The 20,953-nt window shown below is 34.2% G+C and overlaps 1 protein-coding gene across 1 annotated transcript in view; it reads right to left on the reverse strand.

The window, feature by feature from the left end:
- Positions 1-14,233: 14,233 nt before the first annotated feature.
- LOC129234117 (guanine nucleotide-binding protein subunit beta-2-like) overlaps positions 14,234-20,953 on the reverse strand; it is a 44,423-nt gene continuing 37,703 nt past the window's right edge. The window contains exons 7-9 of the mRNA XM_054868008.1: positions 18,798-18,869; positions 17,238-17,454; positions 14,234-14,548 (exon numbers count right to left, since the gene is read on the reverse strand). Of these exons, the coding sequence (XP_054723983.1) occupies positions 14,442-14,548; positions 17,238-17,454; positions 18,798-18,869 (396 nt within the window). The 3' untranslated portion in view covers positions 14,234-14,441. The remainder of the gene's footprint in view (positions 14,549-17,237; positions 17,455-18,797; positions 18,870-20,953) is intronic.

The following is a 20,953-nucleotide window of genomic DNA, read 5'->3' on the forward strand; positions in this document are numbered from 1 at the left end:
ACATTTGTAATAGGTAGAATGAGTCAGAAAGTGCGGAGTAGTAAGAGGCGGTTGTCGCTCATTCTATCTATCACAAAATAATAGCAAACCTATTACAACTGACATTTTCGTTAGAAGGTTCATCCACTATCTCTCCATCGTCAAGCATTACCATTGTCTGATTGACGATGAGATGGCGAAAACAAAGCCAATCAAGGTAAGCTAAATGTTCCCGAGATGAATCTCCAATTCATGACAGTGGCAAATGATGCCGCCAAACAGCAAACCTCTTTGTTTACTTCCACTATCAATTCTCTTTAAAAGAAGAATCTGCAAATATCTCAACTCATGTTATCATTCTGAATCTGTATGTTTTGCAACAGTTTTATATACAGTGAAACTTCTCTTAGAAGCCATTCCTATTCAATTTTCCTAATAAGGGCCAATATTTTCGGAATAAAATCTTTCCATATAGACAATGTTAAATTTACCTCCTAATAAAAGGCTTTTTTTCCTTGAATTTTCCTGTCCACCATCCTAAACACAATTATTAAATGTCTGAAATGAAAGATTCTGAGTTCAGTCCTAACAACTGTCCAAGTAATAAAAAAAAAGGAGGAGGGATAGGTTTGATAAAAGAATAAAGAAACATAATTTTTCATGGGGCGTGTCCTCACTTCGTTCGACCTATTAGGCCAGCGATCAGCAACCGGCCGATCTCAAGTGCAGCCTATTTTCAGTCAATCGGGACAACACTTTAGACTTTGTTTTTGTTGAGAGTGCCCTTCAGAAACATTATTTTCTGGAGAAGAGGGGGGGGGGGGGATGGATAGGTTCAATGTTATAAATCAAAACTTATTTGAACTTTTTAAAAATGCTTTATAAGATCTATTATATGTACTATGACTATAAAAAAAATTAGTAAAATAAAATCTTTATATTTTTTGTTCTTGAAAATTTAATGTTTGAAAACAAATTTTAAGTAAGAAAATATAGTTTTGAAAAATATTTTACATATTTCACTTCAAAAAATCGTAAAACATCCGCATATAAAGATGTATCTCTAAATATAAATCCATACTTTGATCTATCATTTATAGTAGTATAAAGTTAAAAGAATGTCAGATACCACAAAAGAAAAACAGGGGTTATCTCTACTTACATGTTAAATAACATGCAAACTTTTATTTTTTGTCGATCAATTGCCATTACTGCAATTTCGGGACTGCTTGTAAATGCTTGGAAAGTCCAAAACATCCATAGTGCACGGAAACTCTCTCTCGTTAATGGTCTGAAAAAGTAACCCCTCATTCACTATGTTCTCGGTGAGTTTAAAATAAATTTTATTCATTTCAAATAAGTTTTATTTCAAAAAAAGTTATCAATTTTAAAAACTTACTGCTAAATATATTAGTATCTAATTTTTTTTTTAATCTGAGAAAAGTATTCACACAACATTATTCTAGAAATTTAAAGTTATTTAATCAGCATTGAAGTATTTTGTTTAAGATTGAATCTACAGTTTGAACTCAAGCATAGTGTCACCAGTGTATGCAAGACAACCACATAACTACCCCCCCCCCCCCCCCCACACACACACAAACACTCGATCTTGGTGTACATCGAACTGCAAAAGTAGATTATCAGTTAACTGAGGTTGGCAACCTGTTTTAGTAGAATGTCCTTTACCTTTTGCTTCAAGCGTAGATTAGGCACTTTTTGCAAAAATCTTAGACCAAAAGCTGACCCCGGAAAACGCGATTTATCTCTTTTACGGCTTGTGGCCGGTTAAAATAATAAAAAAATGCAATTTAAAACTTTGGCTCGAATCCCCCCCCCCCCTCCCACTAATTTAGGGTCACACGGCTGCGTGGGTGGATGAAAGGGTCAAAAAAATGAAAAATATCAAAGTGATGAGGTTAAATGGCTAAAAACTATATAATAACATTGAAATTAATAAGAAAAAACACGTAGCGAATTTCTCCCCCAGCTATGTTGGGGCGAACGTGGTGGCCCCCAGGAGTAAAGTATCAATTATTAAACTTAAAAAAAAAATGATCACTTTCGTGGGGGGGAATTTTACAGGGTATTAGTTTCATTATTTTGATTGCCAACCCCCCCCCCCCCCAGCAACTATGGGTCAATTTGTCAAAAAAAAAAAATTTTTTTTTTGTTCCTCTTTATTTGGTCCAAGTCGAGTATTATTCGAACTTACGCATGACTGTTTAAGTTGCAAAAAAAAAAAACCCCAAAGTTTGAACGTTTATTCATTAAAAAAAAAAAACTCGTAGCAATCCCCCCCCCCCCCGCGTAGCAATCCCCTCCACACCTATGGAGGGGGTTGCTACGCGGTGCGCAGTTTTACAAACGTGGTGCCCTCCCCCCCCAGGGGTGAATTGTCGATTATTGATTAAATTAAAAATAAAATGATCACTTTCGTGGAGGGAATTTTACAGAGTATACATTTAATTGTTTTAATTGCAAAACAAAATCTCTCCTCCCCAGCAATTATAAGTCTACTAGCTGCATTGCCAGGCGTTGCACGGTCTACCTCAAAAATGTACGTGTATTCGGCGTTCTAAGCATTTTATACAATTATATAAATTTTCCCGCTTTCATTACATTTCTTATTGCTGCTCCACTCCTATTAGTCAAAGCGCAATGTTATATAGCCTATATCCTTCTCAATAAATGGACTATTTAACACAAAATGAATTTTTCAGTTCGAACCCGTCGTCCCTGTAGACCAAGAGCTGAGCCCCCAAAACACGGTTTATCTGTTTTATGGCGGGGTGGCCGGTTAAAAATAATAAAAAAAATGTGATTAAAAATTTTGGCTCTAATCACCCCCCCCCTCCGCCCACTATTTTCGGGTCACACGCTGCATTGGTGGATGAAAGGTCAAAATAAAAGAAAAATATTAACATAAGTGAAATGGCTAAAAATTATATAATAACATTAAATTAATTTAAAAAAACCACGTAGCAAATCTCCCCTCCAGCTATGTTGGGGGCGAATGTGGGAGCCCCCCCCCCCAGAAGTGAATATCGATTGTTAAAATTTAAAAAAAAAATCACTTTCGTGGGGTTGGGGAACTTTACAGGGTATTTGTTTCATTATTTTGATTTCCAAAAAATCTCCCCCCCCCCCCCAGTAACTATGGGTAAATTTGTCAAAAAAAAGTTTTTTGTTTCTCTTTATTTGGTCCGAGTCCAGTACTATTCGAACTTTCCCATGACCTCTTAAATTGTAAAAAACAATTGCAATTATTTATTCGGTAAAAAAAACACGTAGAAAATCCCCCCCCCCAGCTATGTTAGGGCGAACTTGTTTGCCCCCCAGGAGTGAATTATCGATTGATTAAATAAAAAAAAGATTACTTTCGTAGAGAGGGGGGATTTTCTCAGAGTTTACATTTGATTGTAGCAGGAAAAAAAAATCCTCCCCCCCCAAAAAAAAAAAAAATTTTTTAATTTAAATTAGAAATTTTGAAATATTTTTCAAAATGAAAGGAAGCAATTCAGCGTCCGTACATCTGCTTCTACCATTGTGTGCTTAGCATGAAAAGAAGGAAGGGGAAAGTACACGCATGTGATGATTTCTTCTTGCTGTTTCGAGGGCAGTTTCGTCAGTGATCAACTGTAGCCAACACAGTGAAGTCGTTATAGCTGTTGGTTTTTCTTTTCGGAGCACGCTGTACCGCATCCTTAAACTGAAAACGTAAAAAAAAATCCTTTTTTCAAAAATATATTTTGATGTTTTTATATTATGAGTGTTTTAAAGGGTAATTTTAAGTGTAGCCAGCCACCAGATAAAAGATAATGTTTTGACAGAAACTTTATTTGAAGGAATTAAAGTTTCAAAGATTCGAAAACACTGAAAACTGAAATTCCGTGATTTAGATTTTTCCGAGTTCTTAACAGAAGCAGATTTATATCATCGAGATTGCAGGAACATTTTTATCAAACTAGATAGACACTATCACAACCAATATGCTGAAGGTAAATAAATCTAAATGAATTTCCAAATTATTATTTTAAAAATTCATTTAACGCATCGGATTAACGCATTAACATTTACAAGTAAAAAAGTCGTTATTGCAATTTTAACATAAAATCACTTTTGTTTGTGAAATAAATTCATAATTACTGGGGTAGGGGGAGATTTTTTTTTGCAATTAAAACAATTAAATGTATACTCTGTAAATTTCCCTCACGACAGTTAATTGTTTTTTATTTAATCAATCGATAGTTTACCCCTGGGGGGCACCACATTGTAAAACCGCGCACCGGGTAGCAACCCCCCCCCCCCAAAAAAAGATGGGGGGAATTTGCTACGAGTTTTTTTAACGAATAAACATTCAAACTTTGTTTTTTTTGCAATTTGAGCGGTCAGGCTAAAGTGCGAAGAATAGTACTCGACTCGGACCAAATGAAGAGGAATTTTTTTTTTTTTTTGACAAATTCATCCATAGTTACTAGAGGGGAAGGGGGGGGATTTTTTTTTTTGCAATTAAATGTATGCACTGTAAAATTCCCTCCTTGAAAGTGATCATTTATTTTTAATTTAATCAATCGACAATTCACCCCTGGGGGAGGGCACCGCGTTGTAAAACTGCGCACCGCGTACCAACCCCCTCCATAGGTGTGGGGGGGGGATTGCTACGAGTTTTTTTTAACGAATAAACGTTCAAACTTTTTTTTTTTTTTTTTTTTTTTTTTTTTTTTGCAACTTAAACAGGCATGCGTAAGTTCGAATAATACTCGACTTGGACCAAATAAAGAGGAAGAAGAAAATTTTTTTTTGACAAATTGACCCATAGTTACTGAGGGGGGGGGGATTTTTTTTTGGCAATCAAAATAATAAAACTAATACCCTGTAAAATCCCCCCCCCCCCACGAAACTGATCATTTTTTTTTAAGTTTAATAATCAATACTTTACCCCTGGGGGCCACCACGTTCGCCCCAGCATAGCTGGGGGAGAAATGTTTTTTCTTATTAATTTAATGTTATTATATAGTTTTTAGCCATTTAACTCATCACTTTCATATTTTTCATTTTTTTGACCTTTCATCCACCCACGCAGCCGTGTGACCAAAAATTAGTGGGGGGATTCGAGCCAAAGTTTTAAATTGCATTTTTTTATTATTTTAACCGGCCACAAGCCATAAAAGAGATAAATCGTGTTTTGGGGGGTCAGCTCTTGGTCTATCTGTTATACGTTAACTCTTACCACACCTGAGCAGATGTGAGTAATACCTTTTTGAAAGTAAGAAAAATTTGGTTCTATATTTTCTAAAACTGAATGCATATTGAAACACAATTTTCACTCTAGAAATGTTTCTTGCATGTGCTACATAGGCTTTGATTTATTTTACTGTTTTTCTATCTCCCTTATTCAAAGGCTACTTCTTATTAAAAAATTTATTTAAGATTACTTCACTTGTACTTTGTTAAAAACAGACCTTCTGCGAAATATTAAACTGAAAAAGTGCACCCTTAAAACCTTTTCCTAGTTTTTAAAATATTCTCAAAAAAAAAAAAAAAATCAGAGAAAACTAATTTTTCAATCTAAAATTTGCTTTTGCTCTCTGCGGAAAATTAACCAGTCTTAGCGATTTTTTTATAACTTCATAAGCAATGTTATTATAGTATATTAATGAATTTTATTGATGTTTTCAGTCCATAGTTTTCAATTTTAATTCATTCTTATTTTCGATTATGATTGATAGTTCAGTTTTAATTACTCAGTTTCACAAAATTACCGAAACAGCATCCAACACAAAAAAAAAGCAGGCTGATAAAACGAACCTGATTTAACACTGATTTTAGATCCAAAAATTTAAGCAGATTTTTCAAGTTAACTAAAATGACCCTATCTTATAATTAGAGACAGTTCTCTTAATTGAACATTTACTTCAAGATGTAAACCCAACGCGAATCTATCGTCTTTCGCTTTTCAGTTATCAAAGGTATATTCTAAAGTTGCTGCTTTAGAACTTCAATTTATAGTGATTTGGGGGGAATGAGTGGAAACTCTCTCCCCTTAGCACCGTCGAATGTGGTCCAAAATTTAGTTTTTTAGATCTTCAGTTTCGAAAAATTACCACCAGGTAAGCGTATAAACCCCATCCTTTTCCTTAAATTATTTGAGATGATGTCAAATTTTCACAAAATGTCAGGGAGAAAGCCTCCAAATCTCTCCTTTTCTCTAGCATCATCAAAAATAGTTTGAAATTGCCTTTTTGGAACTTCGAATTTCGGAAAGTTTCTGGGAGGAAGTTTCGATTTTGAGGTGTCAGATGAAATGCGTTTTGGATTATCGCCTTACTATTGGGAAAAATTAGAATTTGACTTCTTTTTTCGTGCTTTCTTTTCAGCAGAAACCCAAGAAATAGTAGAATGGTAGAAAAAATAGCCGGAAACTGCATTTTGTGATAAAATTATGAAACTTGGCATGATTGTAGACAATGTACTAACAAACATTTTTGGAAGGGGAGGCAATTTAAAATCCCCCCCCCCTGGCAGCCATTTTTGGTCAAAAATCCAAAACTACTTTTCTTTTTTATTTTTTGAAAAATACCCACTGTATCTTCTTTTGGGAGTTCTGTTATGCTTACTAAAGCGTAAAAAGTCATCAAAATATCTCTAAACCTCCTTATTTCAAAGTTAATTTTAAAAAGTTGATTTTTTTTTCTGAACAAAACTTTAACTAATCAAAATCTTTAACATTTCTTGAGGGGTCGTTTGAGAAATGTTTTTTAATGCATTTTAAAACACTGTGTTAAGGAAAATCAATTCATTTACAGTGGAACCCAATAATCCGAACCCTAGAAATCCGAAACATCAGAAAATCCGAACCTATGTTTTAAAGTTTACTATTAAAAATTGATTACAAAACTAAGAATAAAACTAGGAATTAAAGACTATAAACTAAGCTAGTAATTTTTCAAAACTTGAAACAAGCATTTGAATTGTTGTTTAAGAATAAATACAGCACTTTGATTAGTTAAAAGGAAATCAATTTTCATTATCAGTGAAAAAAAAAACTTCAAACACTTGGAAAAGAAGTACGCAATTTTTTGGAAGTTTCATTCACATTCTGCAGTTTTATCAGTCATATGTGCACTTTTAATTACTATATTAAGAAGCTTAGTATGTTAATAAAGCTAGCAATATTTTTACTATTAATAAAATTGTTATTTATTGAAATACAATTCACTGTTACAAAAACTACAACTGAATTGCAATACAAATCTGATTAAGTGATGCATACAACGATTATATAGAAGGCAATTTAAAACGTTTGAATTTACAAGTAATTTACACAAGTACATAACATTTTCCATTGCAGCCTTTACACATAGGTGTTTAGATAAGTCCATTTTTGAAGCACCCACAAGTTATTTGAGAGCAGTTTTTTTTTACACTTGCATAACGTAAATTCGCTTTCAGCAAGAACTTGAAACTTCGGGCAAACTCAAACAAATAAGATCGTGCTTTTCATCAGTTACTGTAAAACCCCAATCATAAATTGAAGTTAAGGCTAAATTTTTAGACATACTGCCCCACTGATGTCCACCTTGATAAGCACTAAATAACTTGCCTTAGGGCTTCAGCTGTGAGTGGTAAGTTATTCATCGATCATTGTTCGCTGGTGGAAAAAGTTTCCAGCTTCATTTACGGACGGCAAGTTACATGCAGACGAGTAGTAGCAAATATTAATGAATCGCTAAGATATTTGAAATTTTTAATTAGGTGTGCATTTTTTTAGGTTAGGATGTATTTATGAAAATACACCAATAACATCAGGATAGTCTTTTCATCATTTCCACATCGTCACTTTTTTCCGACCTGCAAGAAAAGAGGTAACCATGAGATTTTCGCTGAGAATGAGTGGAATTCTCTTAGAACAACTGATTTTTGCTGACCGAATTTGTACGCTAAGTGTTGGACTAGTATAAGTCGAAAGTGTTTTCCAGCTCCAAAATCTTCTTTATCCCCTTTTTGTACAGCTGATGGAAGCATCGTTGTCAACAGTTCCAACGAATATGCTCATGTGTCCTCTTATTGCAGCATGCAAAACATGAACGAAGATTCAGAAATTAGCTTCCTCGTGATTTTATGGCACTAGAGATTTCTTATTCGATGAAAATCACCGTCACATCATTAAGAGCAAACATAAGATCATATAACTAGTGCATTCATGGGAAACAATTCTGTCTTATCTACGTTTCGTAGAAACTGAACCAGTTCTTAGAAAGCAAACCATGTTCTCTAAAATGATATCTTTCTCTTATTCCTCTTATGTCTTACTTGTTGTATCCTGAAAAGAATGCAGATACTCCACCGAAAAATTTTCTGTCCTAGGTCGTTTTATATGAACGATGAAAGAACCATCATAGACAATGGCGTCACAATGTATCTCCATTGCACTTATTTTAAAATTAGCATTCATCATTTGCATCTTCATCATCCCATCTTAACTCGTTTTCTTCTTTTCTCGAGTTGTTTTCATCAGTAGGAATACTATAATTTAACTCATTGAGCAGGAATGTTATTGACCAGACTTATTTCCCGTTCAAAGAGCTCCATTTATTGAAATCGATGGAGGGTGAGGTTGATTTTCATAGAGGAGAAATTCAACTAGGTTGAAATTTACGGGATTGCAAATAATGAAAAGCTTTGAAAACGAATCTGTATCGGATTTTAATCTTTTCAGTAAAAGAGCAGACTTACTAATTTTTCTGGAAAAATGAAATGCTAAAAAGTTATTGTTTTTCTACCCTTGAACATAAAGTGACTTTTGAGACACAACTCTTTTCTCTATAAATTTGCTGCACTGTTTTTTTTTTCCTCAACTTGCCCAATCTTCATCAGTTGCTCCACATATTCTTCGTCTACTGCTACATTCGTCTCCAATGAGAACAATTCTTTCGATGACTCTAAAAATGGATTATCATGTTTAGCTAATGTTAGTTAATGGATTCTCATTTCTCTTCAAGACCTTTCTTGAAAACATGCTTTGGAAACTTGACATTTCTTCATTGCGCATATACAGCGTTTCTTTAAATCAGCAAAGGTAACTTTTTCAAACTGTGTAATTAAATCGATATTCTGAAGACCAGCCAACATCCATCTTAACGCAGTTGGATCTGTGAAAGACCAATAGCCCCACCATCTCCTTTCACTATCGCATTCTTTTGCTAAACATGGTCCGATCCAATTACAGAAAACACGTTTATTGTCTTTTTTACAACAAACGTTCCTTTTCAAAGGCTTTGTGTACGTCTGGAAGGTTTGTGGGTTAAAGAAAAAGATTTTGAACAAAACCTGGTAACCATCCAGTATAGTTACCAAAGTATATGTATAGCTTATAGCAATAAAAGGAAAAAAAAAAAAAAACACACACACACACACAAACAAAATCAACTCCTTCAAGGTTTCAGTAAAGATACTAAAGTTGGTTGAAATCTATGATCTAATAAACTTTAATTTTAAAAGCACCAGTTTTAACACGGTGCTCCAAAACTTGAATTTGTTTATCTTACTACTATTATATATGCGATAGTTTGTCTGTATGGATGTATGGATGTTTGTTACTCTTTCACGCAAAAACTACTGAACGGATTTTGATGAAACTTTACAATAATATAGCTTATGCATCAGAATAACACATAGGGTAGTTTTCGTCCCGTTATGGGGGGCAAAACCTCCTTAGGGGGCAATAAAATACAATTTTCGTATAAATTCTTTAATATAGCGATGAAAAAATACTTTCACATATTTACATTACATGTCCATCGAAAGTTTTGATTTTTCTGCTGAAGAGGGCACCTATTCGAAATTTCTAAGTAGAATGAAAAACGAGTTATGAGCTTTTTAGTTCCATGTTCGAAGGCTTTCCTCAGCCCAATACAGTATTTAGTGTATCATCTCAACTCCCTGTCGATAGCGGCAATTGTTGTATTGTTGACTATCTTTGCTTTTCGTGACTGTTTAAAGCTTTTCTCAAGTCAAATCTTGAAGTAAGATTTTTGCACAAGATTGGCAAATAATACATGATTTGGCTGATCATTTTCCATTTAAACGGAACTTTAATGTAATTAATGGTTTTTATTATTTATTTATGCTGATTGAACACTTACTCATTATCTAATCAATCAGCAGATCGCCAAAATTTTTGCAGAAAGATTTCCGTAGCTAATGCATTTGGCAGTTTTTTTCAACGTCGCTGTTTTTGAAGCCGAAGTATACTTATATACGAAGTATATTTACTACGTCATAATGTTTCTCTTGTTTCACCATGTAAACAAAATATCGCCAATCAAAGAATCTTTAAAAAACTTTTTTTACTGTGTTAAATAATCCAGCACCTAAATTAGGCAAATTCATGAACAGCACAAAAACTTCCATTAATTTTCCTTTCTGCACAATCTCAAACAATCGCCAAATTTTACTACTTATTTTGGAAACATTTCGGATGAAACTCTTTAGCGCCATTTTAAGGTGACCAAAAGTATCTTAGCACCTCGCGATAATATCTCAACGAAAATTAATATATCGTTTTACAAAGTAAGGGAAGAAGGGGGGAGCATCATCGAAGGTATCCCAAAACGATTCAAGCAAATTCGGTAAAATCGCACCAAGAGCCCACATTGATTGAAATTTCCCAAAATAACTAAAGCAAGTATAAGGGAATTACGAGCGCGGCTATATATTTTTTTAAACTTCGTACTTCAATAGCCATACAGAGAAGATTTTAGACTCCATGTTAAAAAAAAAAGTATCAAGAGATTAATCTTTTTAAACATGAGAAGATTAATTTCATGTTTTTGAAATTTGTATATGCTTAAAATATAGTGCTTTCGTTTCTAAATCAGTACTATTTTTTTCATTATACTTATTGCTATTTTAGTTTTATAGGTAAGGAAGAAACTCGATTTTTAATCACGCCAAAAAGATGTGTTTTAAATTCTTTCACTTAAAACAGAAAACAAAAGCAAGTAACAATTTTTTCTCATAATTATTACTGACCCAGGCAACGCCGGGTATTTTTGCTAGTATATATATATATATATATAAATAAATAAATAAATATATATATATATATATATATATATATATATATATATATATATGTTTTTTTTTTTTTTTTTTGTAAAATGAGAAAAAGCTTACTGATGATCAATTGGGTGACGGAGAATTAACAACAGCAACAATAGTAATAATAATAATAAACAGAAATTTAAAATTCAACTTTAAATTTCTTTCTATTAGAATTATGTTATTAGAATAGTAATGAAATTGATTTCTCCCTTTTTTCTTAAAGTTCATATTCTATTATACCCTTCGCAAATAGTTTCAATTATGCGTGCTCAATCATTTAAAACGAGGGGTATCATGATCGGATAATTGGACAGTTTGGGCAATTAGAGTTCGGATAACTGGAACCCTACTTTGATATAACACTAATGTAATGTATCTTCAAATTCAGAAACCTGTAACTCTGTAATGGGGTGGGGGGGGGGGGGGCGAAATCACTTCAGAGAACTCACAATTTAAAAATATCGGTTTTTTTTTTTAAACACTTTTTGTAAAGTTATTTTTGAAATTAGACTTTTTTGGAGTTTTAAATAGTAAAAACTGTAATAAACATCCATGGAATGACACAACCAATGATTTAAAAAATTATAATAACGAAAATTTAAAAAGAATCGCCGTTTTTGGTTTTGGACCAAAAATGGCTGCCAGGGGGGGGTTTTGGGGGGGGGGGGATTTTGGAATGCCTCCCCTTCCTAAAATTTTTATTTATACAATGTCTACAAGCATGCCCAGTTTCATAATTTTATCACAATTTGCAGTTTCTTCCCCCGTAGCCCCCCGACTAAAACAAGCTTGAACAATAAAACTATAGTACAGTAGATGACAATAATGCAAAAAGAAAGAAAAGAAAAATAATTTTACCGATACTGCCTTTTACCTTCCCATGGCAGAGCAGTCATAGATTAACTACACTTGCGTTTTTAGAACTTTAATTCCGAAACATTGCCGCTGCAGGGGGGGGGGGGGGAGCGAGCACCTCTCCCTCGTATCCGTCTTGATTATAAAGTAACTTGCATATCGTGAAATACTTCTCGATTTTTTGGCTAATTCAATTAATTATCAAAGAATTAATGGATATGCGTGTTCGCTTGATATTCTTTTTCAAATTGACTGTTGATTATTTAAAATGAATGATAAGTCCTGTTCGAACCAATATGTATGCAGAATTTCTGGGAGACTCCCACTTTGAACTCTGTTGGCACGCTTCACAATTTATTTAAACCGGATTTTTTAAAAATTCAATATGATGTTTTAAATTTTTGCTGATCATCCTCACTACTTCACTGTGGTATTCTAGTTAATTAGATTCCCCCTCTTCCCTTCCCTCGAAAGTTCCTGCATTAAGATTAATCATAATTCATATCTCACGAGATTTCCCTTCATTGTACGCTACTATTAGCGGTGGCAGTTTTGGTATATTGTGAGAATCTCCAATTATTTTTTAAAACTTCCACACTTCTTGCTTCTTCAATCTCTAGAATGAATGAAGAAACGAAATACTAATCTGGAAAACAATTTTTAATTGATTTACTCAGTTGCCACGTCAAACTTTCCGTTTATGTTCCTCGGTCATCGGTAATGGGTGCTCAACTTTCTGTTCCGGCTGCCTGCCGGTGTCATTGGTCACTGACAGGATAAAATGCGATTTGAAACTAAAAAACACATAATTACTTATTTTGAGATTGTATCACTAATTTATTATCTAATAAATATATATAAAAATATTAATAATTATAGAATAATTCGTGTATGATTAATTTATTAATTATCAATAAATATATATAACAGGTTATTAATAATTATATAATAGTTAATTCGAAACTGTATCATTAAATATTGCTTATCAAGAACTAGAATAGATTTGGTTGAAACGAAGGACTTTTGTTCTTCATTACCTTTTCCACTGCGCAGAAGGCCTGACTAAGATTTTCTCTTAAATGCTTTCAGCTAGCTGCTTATGTGTTCAACACCAAATGTTGCCATTGTTCTCTCACACATTTTTTTTCGGTCTTCAAAATTCTGATATGAATTGAAATTGTGCGGACGCTGTTGTTTTTTAAACTGACGTCGAAAAGTACTAACTCCAATATTGCACTTTAATTTTGTAAATTGCAGCACACATTTTTTTCCTGTTGTGTCGCTATTTTTTTGGGGGGGGGGGGGGGTAAGGGGAGACCGGAGCAAGATCACAATGATAACATTTTTTGTTGTTTATTAATTTATTTTTAAGGACAATAAAATTAATTTTACATGAGCTGTTACAGTAGTCTTTTGTAGTATTATTTTTTTACTATTTATTTTTTCAAATAAAATAAATGAAGGATATTTTTATTTTTGCACAACCTTGCCCCATCACTGGGGCAAGATGACTTTGGCATTGGGGCAAGATAACAACATTGGAAAAGGTTGGACATATTTTATCTTTTGAACATAGTACATGGTTTAACAAATAATAACTGTGTTTTTACATCTTATAAAGTATCAAAAGTAAGTGTTAAAGCATGGGCAACGTATGTTGAAGTGTTTAGTCGTGCAGCTAACAACAGTCGCAAATAAAAAGACCATTTTCATTTTTGGAACATTCCTCATACCACCAGTCTTGGTATTGAGCGTTTTATCCATTCTTCTGTTGGAAGGTCACAATATTCCTCTTTACAAGAAGGGCTTGTAAAAAGGAAGTCTTGTTATTTTGTCCCGTATTTTGGCACGTCATCGTGTCCCGGGCTGCCTGTTTGAAAGGATTCGTCTTCATTGCCATAAAGGAAGGCGATTAGTTGACGTTTATTCATGGTAATAGGCAGTATATAAACTCATAAATGCTCAAGAGAAACGATCTATTGTGCCTGTATCTGTAGCCGAGCTTATTTACACATGCACGAAAGTTATAACGTGGCAGAAGTAAACATTCAGAACTAACAAAAAAAAAAAAAAAAGGCTATTTCAGCGTCTCTATATTATTGCTGTATCCATTTGATGCTGCTTCCTAGTGGAAAACGGAAAATTTAAGACATTCTTCATCTTGCCCGACTCGTCATTTTTTCCCGATCTCCCCAACTATGGACAATCAAAATGACAAGCCTCATATTGATAGGAGCCGCAGTAACAATTCCTCCTGTAATCACCCTGTTAGAATAAAAATTGCATGTGATATTTTTAAATAACATTTTGCTTTAGTTATAAAATAATAAATTTCCATACATAATAGGTAAGTTCATTAATTCACATTCATCACCAAAATAAGCAAAAAAAAAAAAAAAATCTTTCACTGTGTAAGGTTCACTAAGCTGTTGATCCCAGTCACATATTCTTTTTTCATCGCCTGCAAAACTGTGAAATGAATATTCACTCGTCCTTCATCAGTTCCATACTCGCACACTCGAATCCCAGGAGCCAGTCACCAAGGCCATCCCGTTGTCCGGCATGCTGAGTGACGTCACGCGGTTTTCGTGGCCCGTTAAGCAACCTGCGAAAACGGAAGAAGGTTATTTACACTAATGATCCATACTCATAATCAAAACTCTTTGGTTTATGCACTCGGAACATTTTGTTCAAGGAAAAAAACTAATAAAAAATTCAGCATCCAGCCTGGTATTCATTTGAATTTTGACGTCTTGATTTCAAATTATATTTTCTGCCTCTGCAATCTCGAATTGCAATAGGAACCCTTCTCGTTGTGTTTCTTGTTTCTACAAATGGAATGGAATAGAAATTCTCACCTGTCATATTATGACTGGTGATTTTCTAAATTAGGTAACACGGGGCATATCCATTAAAAAAGAAATGCTAACTAGGAGGCGGTAATAAAGGTGTCATGGTCATTATGGCCAATTTGCACTCGTACACTTATCATAAAGATTGTACTACAGCGTATACTGTTATGGTAATTTTTTTCCGTTTCAATCTGCAACGGTGGGAATTAGTAATCTGGAAATTTTGTTTTTAGATGAAGTTTTGCTATAAAGTTTACCTATGTGTTATTCCTGAAGAAACGTGATTTTGCACATGAAAACCGGTGTCTATTTGTAAAATCTGCTTGAGTTGAGTTTTGAATGAACGCAGACGATTTGTAACTTGACGACGAAAATTATTTTCTTTAAATAAATATTAAGAACAACGAGCTGGACCAGGGGCGAATACAGAAATAACTTTTGGATGGGGTCTTGGAAATTGAATAGCGTCCCCCCTCCCCCCAACAATAATTCATACAAAAGTTTTCATGCCTTTATTTGTAATTTATTTATTTATTTATATATATATTTTTTTGTAGGATTATTTATACAAATATTATGCACTAATATGCTTTGAATCTGGACGTAAAATATCTTTAACATTTCAAGCGAATTAAATACTAAACCCTATATAATGTCACCGAGATGCTATAAAAGGAACTATTATAATTAGGAACGTTGTCGTAATGATTATAACATGAGGGCAAGTTTATTAAATAAACCCATACACCTCATTTACGCTTTTATAAATTAATTTAGATTTTCATTATAAAAAGTTACTGATTTGTTTTTAAATCTATGATACAGTTGAGGTGACATTTTGATACTACATGCCGTTTCCATTAATATCATGATTTTGCTAACACTGCCATGTGATTTCTCTCATTTTCATTTTTTATAAGCTGAAAAAGAAATCTATTAAATCGCAAATAGCTTTATGGATAGAAATGACTCTTTTTGGTAGGTCTACACATCTTTAAAAACTTAATTTTGATTTTAGATTCAAAGATGGAGTAATGGACAGGGCCCGATTAAGATATCGATCGCGATATTACTTTCCCTTGAATTCGAAACCAGAGAATTAAATGTATTTTGCAGCTCTGGCCTTTGATTCCAGTTAGAGGAAAAAATGCTTGTATTCAAAATAATGTTTTGTATTCTTTTCTAAATAACTGCAAAAAAATAATTTTGTTTTTGAGAAGTGAATTAAAAATAGTAAATGAAATAGTAAAATTAATTCATCCTTTGGGAGGGGGCTTGCTCCCCCCCCCCTCCAAAAAAAAATCCGCTACTTAGCTAGACTTATTCTTGTCGTGATAATCTGAGAAATCAGACCAGCTCCAACTACGGTCAAGTGAGGATAATAAGCAATTCGTGATTGCTTAAAACAAAAACATCTAGCATCTAGCACCTGGCAATAATTGGAGCTTTGACATCTTGAATTTAAATTATTGTTTTTGCAATTCAAGTTTCTTGTTTCAACAAATAGCTCCTATCGCAATCATAATTGCAAAAAAAAAACATAATTTGAAATCAAGACGTCAAAATTCAAATGATTGCCAGGGAATGAATGTTGTGCGCTGGATGCTGTTTCTGTTTAAAATTGAGAGGGTCGGATAATTAAGAAAGTCGATTCCGGGTGCTGTGGACGTCACTGCCCAGGAGGAAGGATATGCTCGCGAAGGCCCGTGGATCAGAGGAGTTTGAATTATGCGCATAGAAAAGTAAATCAAAGGAGCACGAAGAATAAGCAATCGTGATTGCTCCAAAAAGGAGGGGGACTGAAATTAAATCAATTAAAAAACTTTCAGACGTGATTGTTCATTGTTCCCCATTAATTTTTTTCAAAATTTCAGGATACCGAGGATCATCCCCGAGTCTGGTTTCATCATTCATATTTGAAAGCAATAAATAGAGAAATACTGCAACTTTACATCACTTTTACTGCCCTGAATGGTATTTTCCCCTCTAAAATACTCTCACAGCAAAAGAACTGGTTACAATTTTCTTTACTGAGTTGTTTGTGGAGGAGTTTGTGCTTACATTTAGACTAAAATACTTACACGAAAAATAATCATCTATTGACTTCATTCCTAGATTGAAAATAATTTGCACCTTTGCTGCAATTTTACATTTTGCTCATTTTCAGATTTTTTACCCTGATGAAAAAAAAAAAAAACTATTTCATTAAACTTTTGAGTTCAGTGTCACTTTATGAAGAGACTAGTAGCTTTATTATTTGTAAAGAAGGTGGACAAGATGATGACGCGACCTTTCCCTAGTTTCAGCCATATTTTGGTAGGCAACCCGGCGTAAACATATTTCTCTTATCATACTTATGTATAAAAATTATGTTTTGTTCCAAAAAGCAGATGGGGATAGAAATTTGCAGTGCGATCTTGTCAGGAGAGGGAGAAAACTCACCGTTGTATTTTCCTCTGAGTGTGTCCCATGCGTGCACGGCCGCATCATCGGATCCACAGAGGATGAGCCTGCCACTTGCGGATAGTGCACACGACGTGAATCCGCTCTTGTTTGCGGGCGTCCGGTAGAGTCCGATTTGCTGATCTGCCCGGATGTCGAACAGGCGGGCCGTGCGGTCGTCCGACCCGGTGCCGAAGTAGAAGCCGCTCGAATGGAACTGCGTAACAGAGAGGGAGCCGGCATTAGCAAAGAGGGAAGATAAAATCTTAAACTTTGATTCACATTTCATTTGGGGTGTATAGTGTGGCTCGGTGGATGGGTCAAAAACATCGAATTCGTAGGAAATGGGGCAGGGCAATAAAAGCGATAAGAAAATCAAGAATCTCCTTGTCGGGAACTTTGGCGCAAATTTTCTTTTGAAATTTATTTCTTATGGTAAATAAATAACGACGCTTCACAAGAAAAACGCGTTTATCCAACGCTCGATTGAAAGAAACACCCCATGCTTATATCTTGTTTGCGACCGAATTTGAGGTGAACTCGTCCAAGGTCGAGAAGCCAAGAATCTTGAGTGGGACTATATGTTTTGCGGCTGGAACACAGCTCTATTTAACAGTCGTGTTTATTCGTTCAGCAGGTACTTATCAATTGAATTAAAGACGATGTTGTGGACTGCCTGAAAACTAGCAGATGCTATTCTCTTACTGGCCGAGCTTCTTCTCCTGTCGTTTCCGGCCAATCACGTGGATGAAAGTCGAAAATGGTATCAAAGTTATTGCCAGCCTACTTAATTCGGGGTGAATCTTTCAGTGCGTAGAAACTTTTAGTATGACCATCTACATATGTACCTACTAATGTGATACAAGTTAAGGATCTCCGACTATTTTTTCCTTTTAACGTCAGAAAAATGTAAATACCTTGCGTAAAGGTGTTTTAAAGATCTTGGACTTTCTAGTGTATATCCTTGTGGTTATATTTGAATGGGAGTTTCGAACACTTAACTTTTTCACGCATGTAATTTTGTTCCCCAAAAATTCATGAAGAAATTATGAATTATTAGGTAAAACTTCTAACTTCCGTACATAATACGTTTATACGCACCACTCCACTAGTGCAGCCAGAAATACCTTCTGAGGGGGTTTTTTAATGAAAAATATCTTCTGAAGGGTTTTTTTTTTTAAAATGAAAAACAGCTTCTGGAGGGGATTTTTTTGATCAAAAATACCATCTGAAGGATTTTTTTTTTTGATCAAAACAGCCCTTTCATAAGCCTAAACTACTGTACTGAAATTTGCATTTATGTTAAAACCAATAGCTCTGGAGGTGTTTTCACCCCCAAGTCTACCCCCCCTTCGCTGCGCCACTGCACCACTCCCATTTTATTTCTTAAATACATTAATTTGAATTGTGACCTGATTTGAAATTTTTTTTGCAATTTTATGTACAATTAGTTGTTGCGAAAAGTGGTAATTACGCACCCCCCCCCGGATAATAATGTTGCACACTATAACATCTTCTACAGTACTATATTATCTTGAAAGAGAGAAGAAAGTTACTCACACAGACGGAGTTCACATCTGATTCGTGTCCCCAAAAGGTCTGCTTGCATTGACCATCTCGGATGTCCCATAACTGGGGAAAAAAAAAGACAATTAAATTACAAACTATTAAAATTTGGGTAATTTTTTTTTTTTTCACCTTCGTATGACTGAAAGATAATTTCGAAATGTGTGTGTCCGTGACAGATTAACTCGGAAAAAAGTTTGAAAGACATTTCTTCCTATTTAAAACAAAATTTCATTAAAAGTCCCAAATCACAGGGATTGAAATACCACCCTTGTGCGTAGTAATCTGCTCCCGATCACGACGCACTAAATGGCTGTAACTTTCATCACAGTATAGTCACATGGCATTTGAGGTGTGGGAGGAGGGCAGGTTAGGGGAGAGGTACCTTTACAGCCGACATTTTTTTATATATAAATTGAAGTTCAATGTCATTATTGATTTAATGACCTCTAAAAATTTCGAGACGCCACTTCCAAAATCCGGATGATTGGACACAGTAGACTCTTTTCTTCCTATTTAAAGTTCCATTTTACCTTTAATGAAGTAATGACTTGAAAATTTTAAAACCCATACTATTATTAAGTCATCTAGAAAACCGCCCGTCATGGAATGACGGATGACAATTTTTTCAACCTTTGAACCAAGACATTGCCTGTTTGTTGAAATTTTAACCCTAACACCAGTGGATTAACTCTAAACTCCATTAGAGAGCGTTAATTATTTTGGTTTCTTCGTTATTCTAAAATGAAAGTCTTACCAGTAAAACAGTTAAGTTGCCGGATCGAGTCAAGCCTTGTCACAATGAAGCCTTTCCCTGCATGTTAAATATTACCGAAAAATATTATGAAATTATCATGTAGTGGTTCGAGTTTCATTGTTGAAATAAGCGGGTTACTCGATCAACGGCTATTATTTATATGAAGATTCTTCTTTCTTTATCCACGTGAATCAATCAATTTTATTTTATTATTATTTTTTTCTTGATTGATCGTTAATTTTGAACTTGGAAAAGTGGAGGGACAAAGCCCCCTTTACTTTTAAAAGTGAGGGGGTAGTTGCCCACTTCTCCCGTACGAACCGCCTAATGCAGTACTCTAATGTTATACTTATTTCAATTGGTATGGTATTTATAGATATACTAGAAATTCCTCTAAGACAATAAACAGTCGCAATGTGGTAGAACTTATATTACTTTGAAATTTAATGGAGTTTTTTACTGTTATTCTTATTTTAATATTTTAATTAGTATTTATACTTGCATTAGAAATTCCGCTACGACAACAAGCAGCCGCAACGTGGTAGCTATAATATTTAAATTTGGAATGCCCCAAAGATTTTAAATCCTAGTAGTAGTTACGATTCTATGCATACGAACCTAAGAAATATACAGCCGAAATTGTATGTCGTGATGCCACAATACACAGAAATCAAAGGTGATGAAGAAAATTAAAAGCCGCATGAACTAGGAAAGTGGCACAAATATATAAACTTCCAGATAGTGCAATCCCCAGCATTTCTCCCCAGATAGTGCAATCTTTCCGAAAAAGGCTGACTACCCCTGTTTTAAACAAAAATGAACGAACTCTGTAAAAATATTTTTTCTACCAGATCAGTGTCAGTGCAGAGAAAACAATCTGCGCTGCATAATGCTTTTTTTAAGCTCGACTGTTTCCAAAAAAGTTATTTTGATAAAATATCTTCTTTAACAAAAAAATAGCGATTGCTAATAATTACAGGGGCGCGGTTTTTGACTACTACTTACTGAAATAGTTTTATATACTTCATACTTTCTGTGATTATTTACTTAACCCCTTAAAGCACAACTTTTTTTTCGGAAGAATTGGCAAAAAATGATCTTTGACAGAAAATAAAATACAGGCATAGTTAGAAGCTATTTTTTGCAATTTCAGTTGTGGAGGGAGAAGGGATGACCGGGGAGGAGGTCATAAAAATATTTTTCAAACAAAGTGTAAACGACTTAATTGCATGTTTATTTTGAATTTCAAAGCATTAAAATCAAGTTAAAGCAAATTGTCATATTTACAAGCCAAAAAAAAAAAAGAAGGATAAATTTCAGTTTGGCAATTTAAACGGCTATACTACCTTTTCCCACCAAAAACAAAACTGCTTTATACAAGAAAACTTGGATT

Source organism: Uloborus diversus, chromosome 1, assembly GCF_026930045.1.
Source record: "Uloborus diversus isolate 005 chromosome 1, Udiv.v.3.1, whole genome shotgun sequence".
In the NCBI taxonomy this organism is placed as follows: domain Eukaryota; kingdom Metazoa; phylum Arthropoda; class Arachnida; order Araneae; family Uloboridae; genus Uloborus; species Uloborus diversus.